The following is a 16,283-nucleotide window of genomic DNA, read 5'->3' as shown; positions in this document are numbered from 1 at the left end:
TGTTGATGCATCACAGTGCTGGATATTTCCCAGGAATGCGGCTGCTGACAGACAGAAAGAGACGTCTCCACGTCCTCTTGTCTCGCCGCATCCTGCTGCATTTTTGGTGACAGACCCGAGCTGTCACTTCATCATGACGCCTCTATTTGTCATTGTTTGTCAGTGGAGAGGAACCCCGCTGCTGGTTGTCCTCGGCAACTCAGAGGTTTTGCTCATCTGGTGTGTCTAAGTCTTGGGTTTAAAAAAAAAGTGCAATTGGGGGGATTGAGGTTTGCTTTACGGTCCAACAGAGAGGGAGATTAAGCCGCGGTGGAAGTAAAATGAGCTGGAGAGGACGAAAGTGAGTGTGTGTGTGTGTGTGTGTGTGTGTGTGTGTGTGTGTGTGTGTGTGTGTGTGTGTGTGTGTGTGTGTGTCTCCCCGTGTGACCGCAAGTTCTAATTCCTTCTTTATGGATGATTTCCAACTGAGGAAAGCACAGCGCGTCATCTCACGGTGGAGCAGCCAGTGATCATCTCCTACTGAGATTACTGGTCCATTATAAGGCACTTAAAGGGCCACGCCACTGTTTTCTACATGTTTTATGACAACAAATCACGTGTACTTTACATTTCTGCCGGCGGAGAGGATGTGGACGGTACTTGAACGCCTCCTGAGCAACATTTGTCATCAACTGATGTGAAATAAAAGTGCAGGTTAAACGTCAGAACCACAGACTGTATATAAGAAGTGGACGTCGTCATGGTGACGTGGCTTGCGGATGACAGTTTTGATGCATCGAATTCTGCAATTTTATTGTCTCCATCTTTGATTTTTTTGCAACCAAGTGACCATATTTGGACTGTGGATGAGAGACGGGTGGATCTAACGAGCACTAGTGGCAGAGTGGCACCCAGAGGTGCAACCTTACTGGATCTGGATCCATGTAAGTATCCATGGATCCATGAAACTAGAGATTGAGACCATAAACTCATGTTTACTGAGATAATAAATCAAGAGAAGTTGTTTTTTTTCTCATAGACTTCCATATAATCAGACTTCTTTTTGCAGCCAGAGGAGTCACCCCCTGATGGCCAGCAGAGAGAATGCAAGTTTGAGGCCCTTCAGCATTGGCTTCACTATTCAGAACAGGAGATTGCCGCCTGGTCAGAAGGCACATGTGGAGGTACAGCTCTCATAAAAATGACAGAAACTATCATCCTGATGACGTCCTCTGTGGACACAAAGACGCAGCATTAATTCAAACCATTTGTTGCCGTGGTGACACAGGGTCATCCTTTCCAAGCCAGGAATCTATCAAAAAGATTGTTTTTTTCCCCCCTCCTGTCAAGGTCTGCTTGGGGTGGCTGAGGAAGCATGTCCATGTCACAGTGGAGACACAAACCAGACTTCCCCACCACGTGCTGAGGCAATGGAAGACCAGAAAAACCAGACACTTTCGCATGACTCTGAGCAATTACAGCAGATACCGCCCCCCTCCCCCCGAAGCTTAATCTAAAGATCGGAGTAGTTCATCACGCATCTAAAGAGCAAGTCACACCCAGTGAGCAAATACAAGAATGGTGTAACATTTCTATCGCATGAAGAGGAATCTATCTTATTGTGTTGCAGCAGACGTTCTCTTACTGTAATGTCACTTTATCATGAAAACCCGCCGCCATCTGGGCTCCCGACCGAACGCAGTGAAGCGGATCCATGAGCAGGAATACGTTTAAACAGGGAGACAGTCGGCATGTTGCTATCGATGCTGATCAAAGTCTAGTTAAAGTCTCTTATTTATATGGATGAGACTGTTTCCTCATAGACAAAAGAAATCATATCAGAGCTCAATCCTTTGCCCTTGTTTGACTGTTCACCCTTTATTTATATCTCTCTTTCTACCTGCCTTTTTACTTCTATTGACATAGACGGTATTTATGCACACAGTTATGCCTTCTTAACATTGTTTCCAAAAAATGATATTTTTTAAAATGTATCATTGTCACTACTATTTAGTCATTGATCACTTTTTTAATATTACTATTATTTTCATATATTCAGTGTGTGTGCGCGCGCGCGCGCGCGCGCGCGCACACACACACACACACACACACACACACACACACACACACACACACACACACACACACACACACACACACACACACACACACACACACACACACACACACACACACACACACACACCCCCCCCCCCCATCGGCAGACATGTAACGACGTGAAAGGGTCAATTCATCCAGAGCAGAGATCTTCAACCGGGGGGTCCGGGACCCCTAGAGGGTCCACAGAGTTACAGCAGGGCGTCCCACAAAAATGTTTCTTCCAAAATTTAAAATACCCCCAAAAATACGTTAACATTAATACAACATCTAAAAAGCTTATATGAATGTTAATTGTGTTCATATTCATATTAACAGTTATTATTTTAATGGCTTGGCATTGTATACATACATCATTAAAAAGTACCTTTATACATGGCACTTTAGGCTGCAAGCAACATAACATGATACGATGTGTAATAACATGTTGAGATTTTGCTGTTAATGAAAATGCAACAGGACAAACATTACATTCACCCCCATTGTGTTGGGGTTAATTATTATTTAATATCAATCTAACCCGGAAATTGGGATTGGAAATCTTTCCTTTGAATAGAACAGTGTAAAAGAAAGAACTAGAAATAAAACCTAAATGGACCAATGACCAATAAATGTATGTTTTTTGTTCTTATAAACTTTATATAAAGCAAATGAATGCAGTTTAGATGGGATTCTCAAAACAAATAAATAATCAAATAATCAGACGTGGGAACTTTACAATGTACAAGTTTATTTTAATGAACTCTTCAGTGGTTGGTAGTCACAGCACAGCTTGCATGTATTAAGCCACACACCTATTTTACAAGATGACGGGAAAAATAATAAAGAAACTTTATTACTAAAATATCCTTAAAAGGCCACTGAAATGCATAAAATGTTTCCAGATACATGGAATATTTGATGGTGGCGATTTGCTTTAACCTGACATAAAGACTCCTCACATGGCATTGACAGTGCATGTAGACATTTGTAAAAAGGACTGGGTTAGCGATACCTAAGATATTCGTTTTTTAGTGACAACACCTTGGCTATAATACTACAGCTTAAAAAAAAAAAAAAAAAAAAAAAAAAAACGGAAACAAAATTAACAGCACTCTTCCAAGTTACTGAATACAAAGTGAAAGTGAAATGTAGTGAAGCGATTATTTTTCTTTATCTCACAATTATGTGAACACTTATTTTAAACTGGGAAAAAAAAAAGCACTGAACACTGCCGGCCGTCCCGCGTAACAGAGAGGCTCTACGGTTCTGTATCCAATGTCTGTAGACTACAAAAGAAAATAATTAAAAACACACCTTTTTGTCCTCTGGAATTTGTATACTTTTGATAGTAACAGACGGGAACCATAAATGCATGCCATGTGCTGGTCTCAAACAAATACATACAGGTATATACAGCATCACTCAGTACCTGCTAAAACAAAGTGAGAAATACAGAATATAAACTGACTACACTACAAACTTAAAAAAAAAAAGGGGGGGGGGGGGGGGGGGGAGGAGGAAGGTGAGCAATGGAAGCGGTGGAAGAGTGAAAAATCCTACATGTGATGGACTCATCATTAAAGCATTAAAAAGAAGAAGAAAAGAAATGCATATTGCACATACAGTGAAAGCTTAAATTCCACCAGGTCCGCCTCGTTTCGCTAAAGCGAGATTTCAAACAAAAAACAAAAAATTCCCTCTTGGAGGAAGACACACAGAGGGAACAAACATGGGAGGAAGGGGGGAGTGTGTGTGTGTGGGGGGGGGAATGGAAAAATGAGGGGCCACAAGGAGCTGATATGGGGTAGAAGTGGCACTTTGAGGGGATTAAAGAGGGAGGGGGGGGGGGGGGGGGACTGCACGGCACACGACACGGGGAGGGAACAAAAAAGAAAAGTAGCATCAGAGAGATGGTGGCACAAATAAAATCAGGTGTTGGATAATATCTGTTCTTCAGCGATAGCCGAGAGAGAGAGCAGGAGGAGATGGCTGTCTTTTTCTCTTTATGTACAACTAAGGCTTATTGGTTAAATAGTTCAGGCTTCCTCGCCCACAACGCGTTTACATGCCGATCGCCCTTCTCTACGTTTCCGCTCTGTGAACTCAGCGGTTCTATCGGGACAGCAGCCGCACAATCGAGGGGATAATAGTGGAGGAGGGGCAGGTGGATGGATGGATGGATGCTGCAGTGGTGGTGGAGGTGCAAAAAGAAAAAAAAAGGGGGGGTAGATAGAGAGCTGGGTGAGGATAAAGAAAAAATGTCTCTGATGTCTGTTGCAATTAATATCTAACTGTGCAATTCCATTAGTCACTGCCATGGGGGGACTAGGGGGTGCAGGAGACGGGCGAGGGGTCTGTTCTACTTGGAAAGCTTGCTAATGACTCGAATGAGTGCTCCGTTCTCGTCCTTTAGTCTCTGGTTGTCTGCTTTCAAGTCTGGGAGCATCTGAAAGGGAATAAAAAGGAAACAAGAGACAGAGAGAGAAGGCTTAGACAAGTCTGGACTGATACGTGGCGGCGTTAAAACCGGTCAGGCCGGTTTGACAAACGGTTAATTGCAGCCTTTGAACTGTAAGCAATCTTTGGAGTCACACAGCATCTCTCATGTTTTGTTTTCGCCTTTAAAAAAAATATATCAATCAATTAAAAAAAATTCTCTTCCTTGTCCCAAGTCAAAAGAGAGAGAAGTAAAAGCGGCACACCACAGGCCAAAGATCCTGAGAAAGCCATGCAGAATCTGAACGGCTGCTCACGGCAGCCACAGAAACACACAGCAGACACAAAGTCAGTCTGAAAGTCTGGATCACTGTATGGCGTCCTGTAGAGCCCGGCAGGCGGCAAATCCCTTTTTTTTTTAAAGAACAAATGGGTCAAAAATACAGTAACAGCAGGACTGTTAGTTACTGGTTGCTATGGCTACTATGGCAGTTGTGTTTGACTACAGATACTGACTTCATTCCATGTAAATAAGATGATGTAGCACCATCTTCAGTTGTCATGTACTGTATACCCAGTGGTACTTTTACTTGAGTAAAAGAAGCAATACTACAGTACAAAAATACTCACTAGTAACTAGATGAAGTTTACTTTTAATACAAAATGATTAGCATCAACATACCAAAAGTAAAAGTACTTTCAGAATAATATATCTTATTGTACTATCAATTATCGATGATGATCTAATTGTATTAGATTTTATGATTTATTTATTGTTGGATAGGTTAACTTATTCTAATATATCAGAACGTATTCTTTATATTTTCAGGGCTGTTTTCATTACAGATCATTTTTTCTGTTAATAGATAATCATTTAGTCTATGAAACTTCAAATAAATGGCCGCCACGGCTTCACAGAGACATCTCCAAATGTTTCGTTTGGCCAAAAATTCCAAATACACAAAATATTTGATTTACAATGATCGATAGTGAAGAGTCAGGAAATCCTGTCATTGATCATCATCCAATCAATTCACCGACTCATCATTTCAGCTCTCGCTATGTTATATATTATGTATTTCATCTGAATCTACAGAGCAACTGAAGTTATCAAATGAAAGTGGTGTAAAAAGTACAATATCTGCTTCCAGAAAGTCGTGGATTGGAAGAATAAAGTAGAACAAAAGTGCAGTACTTGAGTAAATGTACTCGGGTACTACCTAATTCATTTCAAAATATAAAGTAGGAGGGAACATTTGGGTAGAGAAGCACGATAAACTTTATTATTAGACAAACGTGAAGCTTGGTCATCAGGAGATGAACACGATTGTTTAGTGTTCTGTTCATTTGTGCCCATGAATTATGATCATCATTAATAATATGATGAGAAGGCATTTCCCCCCAACATGACACCTGCCGGGTTCCACAGTCTCCAAGCCAATGCTCCATTGTGTCTGAGGCAGGCGACACAGGCCGAGGTTACACTCGTCTTCTCACCTTATTGATCGGCTATATTGTGGATAAATATATTTCCTTTCCTCTAAAATCTTTACAATAAAAGTGTTATTTCTGCTGCTTACTCTTCCTCCCTGCAGTATTAGAAGACTTGATTTATTGAAGACTAGCAGCCAACGAAAGCTCCAGTAACGCATTTTCCTACAAATTCTTCTTCATAATAATAATAATAATAATAATAATAATGTTATTTAAAAGCTTTCATTTTGAATGATGGAGACCTACTTTTGATAAGTTATCTGGATTGTGCTCACATGCCGTCGACACCTCACTGAGATCTGAACTCAATGCGAGCCGGACCGCCTTGGCATGCAGTCGTCAGATCCCAAAGCAACCAAGAACCGAGCTCAGATTCAACAGTTAATGTTTCCTGGCGTGATGCACATTGCATTGCAAAGACAAGTGTAACCGCGGCAACAGCGCCCTCTCTTTAGGCGTTCATCATGAACCGCAATAGGTGAACTCTCGTATTCACTTTATCTGACTGCAGAAGTCTTAAATTACAGTCCGGATTTGGAGAAGTTTTATGTTTGCTGTAAGATACTGAACAAGCGGTAGGTTTTTAATTCTACTGGATGGTTAAAGATATTACTGAACTGGTGTTTTCAAAGGAAAATGTACAGATGCTGTGATGGCGGCAGCTGTAAATAGAAAATCATGTTCCACAACACTGACAACAAGAGATTTCAGTCCCCTTAAAAACAAACTCAATTCTCGACTCTAGATGAGGATCAACTTAAATATTCCTTCATGTTCCGAAGTAAAGTGAGTTACTTGATACTGATCTGGCACTACATGCAGCCGACATAAAAATGTGTTGATGTCATCTGTCAGTTAACATTTGGGGGAGTAAAGAGGGGGAAAGAAAACGTTTCAGTGTGTGAAGATTTGGGCCATAAAAAGGGAAGCCACGTCATGCAATGAAGCAAGAACAAGCCAAACTGAACAAGTGAGCTCCTTCTGATTGAAGCATCACAACTAGTATCTACAAAGAGGACACTTTCCTTTACAGAACCTGATGTGTTTGATAATAACCCAACTTTGGAGTCAATTTAGACACCTGCTGGCATTAGATGGTACCTACCTGAGACTTTTATTTACTTTTACCATGTTAGTTTAGGATGTTTTCATAAGTTGAATTATTGTGCCAGCTGCGTTCTGTGAAAGGAGAGTGTCCATTTGTAAGAACTAAATAAAAGAAAAACACTCTCCCCAATGTGAAAACCAAAAGCTCTGGGGAGGCAGAGGGGGGCGGAGAGGGGAGTTTACAAAACCAGTGATGGTTGGGCGGCTGGGCACCTGCCTGTCTATGGGTGAAGGCAGAGCACGAATGGAGCATGAGAAGAATGGGATTGGGAGGGGGGAGGTGAGGAAGGAGGAGGAGGAGATGGTGGTGGTGGACAGACGGACGTGGCTTAGAGGTCGACGGTGGGCAGCTGGCTGCAGGCGGACTGCGAGAGCTTTGCCAACACTCGGGACAGGGCCCGGTTCTCAGCCTGCAGCCGCTCCTTAACCTGCCGCAGGGCCTGAACCTGCTTTACCTGGGGGAGGTTCTGCAGGGGGGGAAAACAACAACAACAACAACCACAACACAGGAAAACAAAGAGAGAAAGACAGGGGACAGAAGGAGAGTGGAAGAACGACAGAGGAGGTAAAGGGTTTCAAGAAACAAATGAGGAGAAAAGGGTTTAATGAAAGACAGGACAATAGAAATTAATAGAGAGGAGGGGCCGAGAGAAGGAGAGGGGGGAAACAGAAGAGGAAGATTGTTAGAAAATGGGGGCCGATTTTGGAAACCGAAGGAATGATTAAGAGCTTTCCGGTTCGGCATCATGCTTGGAGATCGAATGGAAAAGTGACACCGATAAGATCAGCAGGCTGCCTAAAAGTAAACACTTTGTTATCCCGGCGACGGGAACTCGTTTACTAGAATTTAATCGCTCCTCCTAAATATCAATTGTAATGAGAGGGGCAATTTAATTGGCCGTCTCGGTAGACGAAGCTTAAATGTTACGTCCGGATAACAGCTGACCTGAGACGTGCCCTGAACAGAATAAGAGATGAGCAGGTATACAAGCAGTCCAACATGGGACAGAGGCGAGGTGCAGGGTAGAATATAAAAACAGCTTATTTCATGAAATGACATTTGCATCAGTGGAGATTATATTATACTCAAGGAATAAACATTCACATATCCACAACATTAGATATTCTTTGTGTAGAGCCATCAGAGGTTGTTTGTAATCTTAATGTTGCTCAGCTGGCGATCTACTTCAAGTTTAGGTCAGTCCTGCAATTGTTTGTGTTCCTTAGAGAGGACTTTTCTGATGGTTTGTGTAACTTGTGAGCTGCTATGGAGGAAATGCACTTTCTACTTGCACTTTTGAAAGAGAGAGAGAGAGAGAGAGAGTTTTGAAAGCATCTCCCCTGGGTTTTCAGTATGACTCCTCAGGCGGACGTCCATTAGCCGTTCCAAAGTGCAGGACTAAAACCTTAAGAAGTCAGCTCAACCTGCTGGACACAGTCTGCCCGAGGATCTGAGGACTGCTGGAGTTTTTAACTAAAAACCTACCTGTTCAGCCAGGCCACAGCTTAAAGGGATAGTTCGGAATTTTGGACATAAGACCTATTTTCCAGTGAGCCGGTGTGTTTGAGACGTCTGGAGACGTTTTCAAGAAAGTTTTCCACCCAAACCCAACCGTACCTGTACGAGCCTGAATATACAGAGGAAGAATTGCGCGAGAGGGATGCTCAAAGGGCAGAACGTGAACGAGCGTCTGTGGAGACCGAGATAGCCCCCGCTGGAGCTGAGAACCGGGACCGAACAAACGGAGACTGGTGGTGCCAGGAGGGAATCCCCCGCAACGCGTCCGAGGGTTTACGGGTCTACGGACAGAGCAGAGGTCCGGGTTCGCGGTGCGTAATTGTGGCTTCGCGTGGCCGTGTGCTGCCCGGTGTTTGAGTGAGCTCCGAGGGCTTTTCAGACAGCCTTGGGGGTATTAGTGCCGACGGTTTGGCCCGGTTCGATTGCCTATTTACGGGCAGTATTTCGGGCGGCGCGTCTTAGAGTTTTGAGTCCGACGGAGCAAAGTAAAGTTCCGCTGCTGCTGAGAAACTAGTTCCTCCAAAAATGGATGATTCATGCGATGCTAGGTTAGTTTTGTTTCAAATATTATTCTATCAACACAGATATGTACATCGACAGTCTAGTGTTTTAATTGATTTACCTCGGGTGCACTGTGGAGTCGGAGTGTTTTTAATGCCTGTCTAACTAGAACCATTGACTTGCGCTAGCAATAGCATAAGCGAACTCGGCAACTAGAAGAACGAATGAAATGTCTTGAAAACGTCTCCAGACGTCTCAAGCACACCGGCTCACTTGGAAAATAATGTCCAAAATTCCGAACTATCCCTTTAAGAGTGGTTAATAGACATTTTCTACATGATTTTATTATACTCAAGTTATAAAATATACTGTATTCTATTTTATTGTCATTTCATTAATCTAGTTTTTATTTCATGCTATTTTTCTACCATTACCGTCATAGCTTTTAATTATATTTTATAATGTTACCGCCTGCATTGGTCCCAAATTGCTGGTCTTTTCTGTTTCACGTCTCACTTTCAGATTGCAAGTCATCTGTGAAGAACTTAAACTGTGACCAAGAAGTACCGGCCTCTTCATGAGTCAGAGCTACTCAACAGATTCAGCGGCCTGACGGGAGAGTGATTGACAAGTGACATCAATGTATGATTTATGAGCGTCCTGCTGTAATCAATCAATTGCTCACCAGCTGTCTGATTGTCCGACTGCTCGTGTTCCCAGATCCTACAAATTACTTTGCTTAGTTCAATGTTATTACAAGTAAGAAACAATAGAATATATATATATTATATCTCAAACATCAGGGCATTTGATATTTCACACATCTCCTATTAAACAAAACAAGGCGAGTGACTCAGATTTGGATATTTAAAAAGGGACTCAGACTGAAGTGACAGCTGTTAGCACTATGTTGGAACTCACAAGTACCGCCTGCACACTAGCTGTGGTCTTGACTCCATGCATGGAAAGCATCTACACCCCACTGATCATGAGCAGAAAGTCAAATGCGTGCGTGGTGGTACCTTAAGTTCCTCCTCCATCTCAGAAATCTTCCTTTCTAGAGCTCTTCTTTCCTGTGTTTGGGAAGGAAAGCAGGTTAGCGGAGGACTCGCACACTTCACAGAGGCAATCAGCAGAAAGCACACGCGCTACACGCTGCATGAAATCAAGTGTGGAAGACGGCGAGGGTGCAGTGATGGCACACACTTAAAACACACGCATGTCTGGTGAGGCGTCTGCAAGCAACAGCCAGTAACACACTCAACTATTCAGTGAATACATTAATATGTAACGACAACCAAAGGAGGGAGATGTAGATGTTTAGGGGTTTTCTAGACGGTTACTTAATGACTCATGGACAGGCTGGTCAGAATGAAAGACATTCTATATGTATAATTAGTTATTAATAGAGTTATTAATTAGAGTTATTAATAATACATTCTATGTTTATAAAAAGGTTGTGGAGACAAATGGAGGTTTTTAAAGTTACTACGAGGAACTTGAGTGGTTTTCTAAAGGGGACTGCACAGAATCACTACCACTTTTGTCCACAGGGAGCGCCAAAATCAACACAAAACGAAAGTTCCTTGTAGTAGCTTGAAATGTGGCTTAAAAATAATTTATGGATTTAATCAATCTAGGAGTTATGCTTTCATGGCTACATAGCTGCGACATTTAAGACAACAGCATCATTACTGAATGAGTGCGACATGAAAACACATGCACAGGTTCTTTCAACAGCAATTTAACAGTCTATAATTGTTCTACTTCCTGCATGAATTGAGATAAACACACGTTCACACACACACACACACACACACACAAATAACAAAGTAAGCAGTCTTGAGAAGAGGTGACCACACGCTGCCTCTGAGGTTTTAAAACAGGTGAGAGAGAAGGTGGCAGTGTTCTGGGTGGCGAGGAGGGAGGAAGTCCCTTTGACCCCCGACTACATGTGAGACGACAGCCAACAGCAGAGAGTAGACCAATACAAAAAAATCAGGTTAAGATCATACCACCACCCAGGTGAAACTGAGGCCTGCTTGTTACCTTCAGACATAAACCCATCGGTAATGTTACCAACATGTGTGAAGCAGACCATGTTTATGAACAATAACAGACGGACTTCTGACTTTGAGATACACTTGAGACAGAATTTATACATCGTTTCATTAAAGTTTGTGGTGTGATGGAACTCATTAAACTGTCATTACCCTTTTCTCCATCTCGAGCTGCGATCGGTCAGCATAGCGTTCCTGCCTCTGCAATGGCAAAAAAATAAAAGACATCACTCATCGGGAATCTTCATCATCTTATCACTCCTGATCAGCTGGAGCGGTGGGAGCTCGGTGTACCTGCGTGGCCTTCTCTAGTTGTAGCTTCAAGTCTGCCAGCTCCAGGTCTGTGTCACGTAACTGGGCCTTCAACTTCTCGTTCTCAGCTAAGATCTGCTCGTAGAGCTGAAGGGACGAAACCAACACATCCATCAGTGTGTAACAAACAAACTATCAAGGCTTTTTAAATAAAAAACACAAACACTTTCTACATGTTTATGTGTCTCACATACCTTCTTGTAGTCCGTGGTGTCGTCCCTATCCAGTCGGCTTGAGTATGTCCTCCGACTTTCACCGTAGCCGCGGCTGAAAAGAGTGTCATTGCGGTCTAGGGTTGAAGTGCTGCTCTCGTTCCTACAACAGGAATAACAACACTTCATTTACAATCTAATTGTTCAGCAACACGTAACATATAACCGATAAGAAAGAGCAGAATAGTAAGAAGCAGGGAAAACATACCTGGACAATCTGTCACTCTGTAAGAAAGCAGAAAATAACAGTGGATGTTAATGTTGATGAAGATAAGCTGAAAGCGGACAAGTCTTAATTAATCAGTGGAGGGTTGCTGACACTTGTGCAGAGTTAGAAGTGCATTTGCATACAAAAATAAAACTGCGAGGATGAAATAGGAATTTTCAAACAAAACCCCTACTTAAAGATTCTACATCAGTACCCGGCCCTCACTCCTTCGCAATCTGCCTCCTACACACACATGGCACTGCATACAAATACACATAGGCTTATCCCTAAACAGCAGAGTGCCTCGAGGCATACTGAGTCTCCAAGCTTTGTGCAGTGCCACAGCAGCGGTACTGAAAACGGGGCTCGGCATCAGATAGGGAGGGTCGGGCTTCCAGCTATTTTCAAATTGAAGTCCGCTTCCTGAGGTGGACTGAGGGCAGTGACACAACAATGCTACTATCCGAGTCAAGAAGTCATTAAGCCTCCAAGGGAAAATTATCAACAGACAAGTTCCACTGATAAGCTAAACAGCCAGCGTGGCTCCACTCGCTGCACAACGAGTGATGTAATACACAAGCGAACCATAACTAATTAAGAATAAACCAACAGTCTTCTTTAGAGTTTGAGCTTGCTGAAAAGCTCTGTTGCTGCTGCTCCGCCCGTTCTACTGTCATAGTGAACGCTGTGTACATCCCTGCAGATTGAGCTCCAGTAAATGACTCCCGTCTGCTCTCTATGATACTGCTGCAAAAGACACTCCCATTCAAACAGGATATTCATCCAGCCAGCAATGTTTTTACAACACTGTCCTTTCTGCCCTCTGCTGCTTCTTTCATGGATAGCATGAACACATTTAATTGGATTATTCAGAGTTATTATTTTAGGGACCAGAAGACAGGTTAATCCATTTCTTACATCTGCATTTTGACATTGTTATACAATGATTTCATATGCACTAAAGACGCTTCTTTTCATTGCTGATTGCTAATTTCAAATTGGAAAAGGTCTGTGCTTTAACCCCAGTGACCCAAACTTCCTGTCCTTTGTATGGCTTACTGTTTTTCAAACTGACTGATCTAGGGCTGAGACCACTTTTGGTTTATAAGGTCACCCCAGCAACCAGACAATGACCAGAAAATGGAAACGAGAGGCAGGTTTAACAATAGAAATGTAAAGGCTGCAGATGGTGAGAAGGAAAGATAAGTAGGAGGGGAGGAAATCATAGCTGTACAGGGCAGAGAAGAATATCAAAGACCAGTGAACTTCCTTGGCTTTGACCTCATGAGATGAGACATAAGGAAGTGGCAGAAAAGAAAAGAAATGCAGAAGGGCAAGAATCAAACGGAGGTCAGGGCCACACAAGCAAGAAAAGCAAAACGGACTGGCTTGGTTTTAGCTGGAGGGCTCCTGCTTCAAAGTCTGTTTTATCTACTTACTGCCCTGTGTGTGTGTGTGTGTGTGTGTGTGTGTGTGTGTGTGTGTGTGTGTGTGTGTGTGTGTGTGTGTGTGTGTGTGTGTGTGTGTGTGTGTGTGTGTGTGTGTGTGTGTGTGTTACCTGTGGCTCTCCCTTGGTGCTGCCCTCCTCTGAGTCGGACTGACGGTCAGGGTCATTTTCATCACCCTTGATTATTATAAAAAGGGGGGGGAAAAGGATATAAAAGGGTTACCATCCAAACGATCAAAGAGAAACACTCAGGGTTGTGCAAATGTTATGAAGTGCTGCAGCTCATCAAGGGTGCCATGCATACTTGGTGAAAGCAGTGGTTACTAAAATCTTCCAGCATTGTGTGTAAATGTCTTACGTCTTGGGTCCAGAAGGAGACTCCAGTGGAGCGTCTCTTCTCGCGGGGCCGCCTGCGATCCCGTATGGAGCGAGGCTGAGACTTGTCCTCTCCCTCCTTCTCCTCTTCCTTTTTGTCCATTTCTGTCCAGTGAAGAATAACGTCAGCAGGTTAACACACAGGTGACATTGCTGCCATGATACCAAATAAATAGACCCACCAAAGAGAATAAAGCTTACAAAATGATGACAACCTGTGTAACCTTACATTTTGTACCTTTGTCAGCTCTTGACTAAAAGGACAACGCCAGCTGTCTTGTGCCACATGCATTTATAACATTTGCGTATAAAACTAGTCAAAATTAGCCATTGAAATCATCATTTTTACCTCTTGTCAGTATTTTCATGAGGCTGTATTAAAAGTGCGCAAAAGTCCATAAAGTAATGCAAAGTAGAATTCAAATTGTTCTTCTTATACAAGGCAATGATTTGACATTAAAATGCACAATCAGGACAACAACTCGACTTGGCTCGAGTTCAGAGGGAAAATAAACAGGCATGTGGTCGTTGGGGAACAAAGAGGTCAGTGTTTCCTTTAGCTGAACAGAATAAAACCGCCTTCTATTTTCCCAGGAAAGCTCTGTGGATTTATTTGTTAAGAGAGGAGTATCGTCATTTTCAATGCAACCCAATCCCTTTGTGTCTCAATGCCCTTAATCAGCATGTGGCAGTGTGCCCATGTGAATGTGGAGACAGATACCAGCATCATTCACATGCTGTGTCTATATGGCTTTATATCAAAGGGGACAAGGCAGCCAGTGCTTGAATAGCAGCTTCCCCTGCAGGATATTCCAATGTTTAATCAGGCTTTCACCATCTGAAGAGACATGCATGCGCATCTATATTTGTAAAACAGCCAATAGGAATACCCTCTCTCTGAAATGACCTGTGACCAGCCAAAGTCTGCAGTCATGGTATGATTAAAACAGGATACAGAGGAATACATTTCTTCATACTTACGCAGCAATATCGCCTATGTAGTCAATCTAAAACAGATCAACAGATCCAGTCGAGAAGATTTTGAATGCTAATACTCGGAAGGGAATGGCACTTACCCTTTTCCGAGTCTCTGGAGGAACGGCTATAGGAGGAGGTGATCCCCGTCAGACTGTTAGGCCTGTTGAGGGAGCTGGAACTGGAGGACAATGTGGTGCTAGCGTACGGGGTGGAGGCAGTGCTGACTGTGGAAATAGCGGAGGTAGAGGAGGAAGACGAAGGCCGGTAGCGCTGGTAGGGAGAGAGGGTAGTCAAATATTCAGGCTGTAGATTGCAGGTGGCAGTACAAGCGGCTTGTCTTAGTTATTACAAAAGCTCGGAGCAGAAACGTACCTCTTCGAAGCTGCGGTACTTCGATCGGTAATCGTCTTCCTTGACCTCAACCTCCTTCTTCTCCTCCTGCTGCTTCTCCTTGTCCTGTTTCTCTTTCTCCTCCTTCTCCTCCTCTCGGGTCTTTGGGGTACGACTCCTGCCGATTGTTTTCTCAGCCTCTTGGAGGTCAGTCAGAGTGACACCCTGCAGGAAGAGAGTAAAGCACCATGTTTAGTATTTGAATTCTTTACTTGGATGATTTTTTTAATGATGTACTTTTAACCACAATGAGTCAAAAATGTACGCTTGTAAAATGATCAGCTCGATCAATGATCAGCCCTGTACACAAAAAATGCCGTCTCAAACAGGATAACGACATTTAAATGGCTATAAAACCATAAAACTAGGGGCACCTACATGTCACCATGATGTGGCACTCTTCTGTAATAATCTCTTTTGGGGATGAAGGATAAATTAAGTGTCGACACATCAGAGGTGATAGTATAGGTTAACCAACCTGGGTGGACCTCCTCGACTGTCGAGCTTGTCTGGAGCGAGCTTTCCTCTGGGACTCTGACTCCTCATCTCGCACTGGCGTCAGGTATGACCTGACAAACACAAAAACATGCGTCATCGTTTTGCAATGAGAGAAAAAAAAAGCTACGCTCTAGCATCAGGTGACTGCTGAAATGAGCAAACTGTCAAGACATCATCTCATCCGTTCCTCCAAACTGGGGACGTGTCAACCACCATCTACTGTAGTAATACACAAACCATCGATACGCACCTCATACAAAGCCACTTCAATAAAAATCCCAACTATCCCTTTAAAGTCTTAACGAGGTGGCCTGTGATCAGAAGGATCATGGCTGCTTTTATTTATGGAGAAAGTTAGAAAATAACACTCCTCCGTCACACAAATACTGCAGAGAGGAGATTCATCGTAGAGCCGTCAGTGGAGCTGCTCAGTGACTGTTGTATTCAGCAGATTTACTTTACATCTGCAGGTGGACATTTATGGAGCACAACACAAACTTCTTTCTACATTCCAGCACCTTCTCTCAGTGTGCCTTTGTTGGTCACACAGAAGTATGAACTGATTCAGTGCAGCGTGGAACTTTGGCCCTGAGGGAAAACCTGCAGCTTCTGCCCACCTTCCTTATAAGGAAAAGTCGCTGGAGTAGTCCAGGTTTTGGATCAGCCC

At 43.1% G+C, this 16,283-nt stretch overlaps 1 protein-coding gene across 8 annotated transcripts in view; it reads right to left on the bottom strand.

Moving 5' to 3' along the window:
- Window positions 1–2,806: 2,806 nt before the first annotated feature.
- The window catches only part of ppp1r12a (protein phosphatase 1, regulatory subunit 12A), a 48,186-nt gene continuing 34,709 nt past the window's right edge, over window positions 2,807–16,283 (bottom strand). For 5 of the 8 annotated variants that reach the window (XM_084039006.1, XM_084039001.1, XM_084039003.1 and 2 more), the window contains 12 exons: window positions 15,597–15,687; window positions 15,101–15,283; window positions 14,827–14,998; window positions 13,734–13,855; window positions 13,487–13,552; window positions 11,929–11,945; window positions 11,703–11,823; window positions 11,491–11,595; window positions 11,350–11,397; window positions 10,159–10,209; window positions 7,334–7,583; window positions 2,807–4,525 (listed from right to left, as the gene is read on the bottom strand). In XM_084039006.1, coding sequence (XP_083895132.1) covers window positions 7,446–7,583; window positions 10,159–10,209; window positions 11,350–11,397; window positions 11,491–11,595; window positions 11,703–11,823; window positions 11,929–11,945; window positions 13,487–13,552; window positions 13,734–13,855; window positions 14,827–14,998; window positions 15,101–15,283; window positions 15,597–15,687 — 1,114 coding nt within the window. In that variant the 3' untranslated portion in view covers window positions 2,807–4,525; window positions 7,334–7,445. The remainder of the gene's footprint in view (window positions 4,526–7,333; window positions 7,584–10,158; window positions 10,210–11,349; window positions 11,398–11,490; window positions 11,596–11,702; window positions 11,824–11,928; window positions 11,946–13,486; window positions 13,553–13,733; window positions 13,856–14,826; window positions 14,999–15,100; window positions 15,284–15,596; window positions 15,688–16,283) is intronic. The other 3 variants (XM_084039002.1, XM_084039008.1, XM_084039007.1) reach the window with 1 other exon arrangement.

The sequence above is a fragment of the Eutrigla gurnardus genome (genome assembly GCF_963514095.1).
Source record: "Eutrigla gurnardus genome assembly, chromosome: 21".
NCBI lineage: Eukaryota > Metazoa > Chordata > Actinopteri > Perciformes > Triglidae > Eutrigla > Eutrigla gurnardus.
Note: the sequence above shows the minus strand (reverse complement) of the source record. Positions and strands in the feature narration are given on the sequence as shown.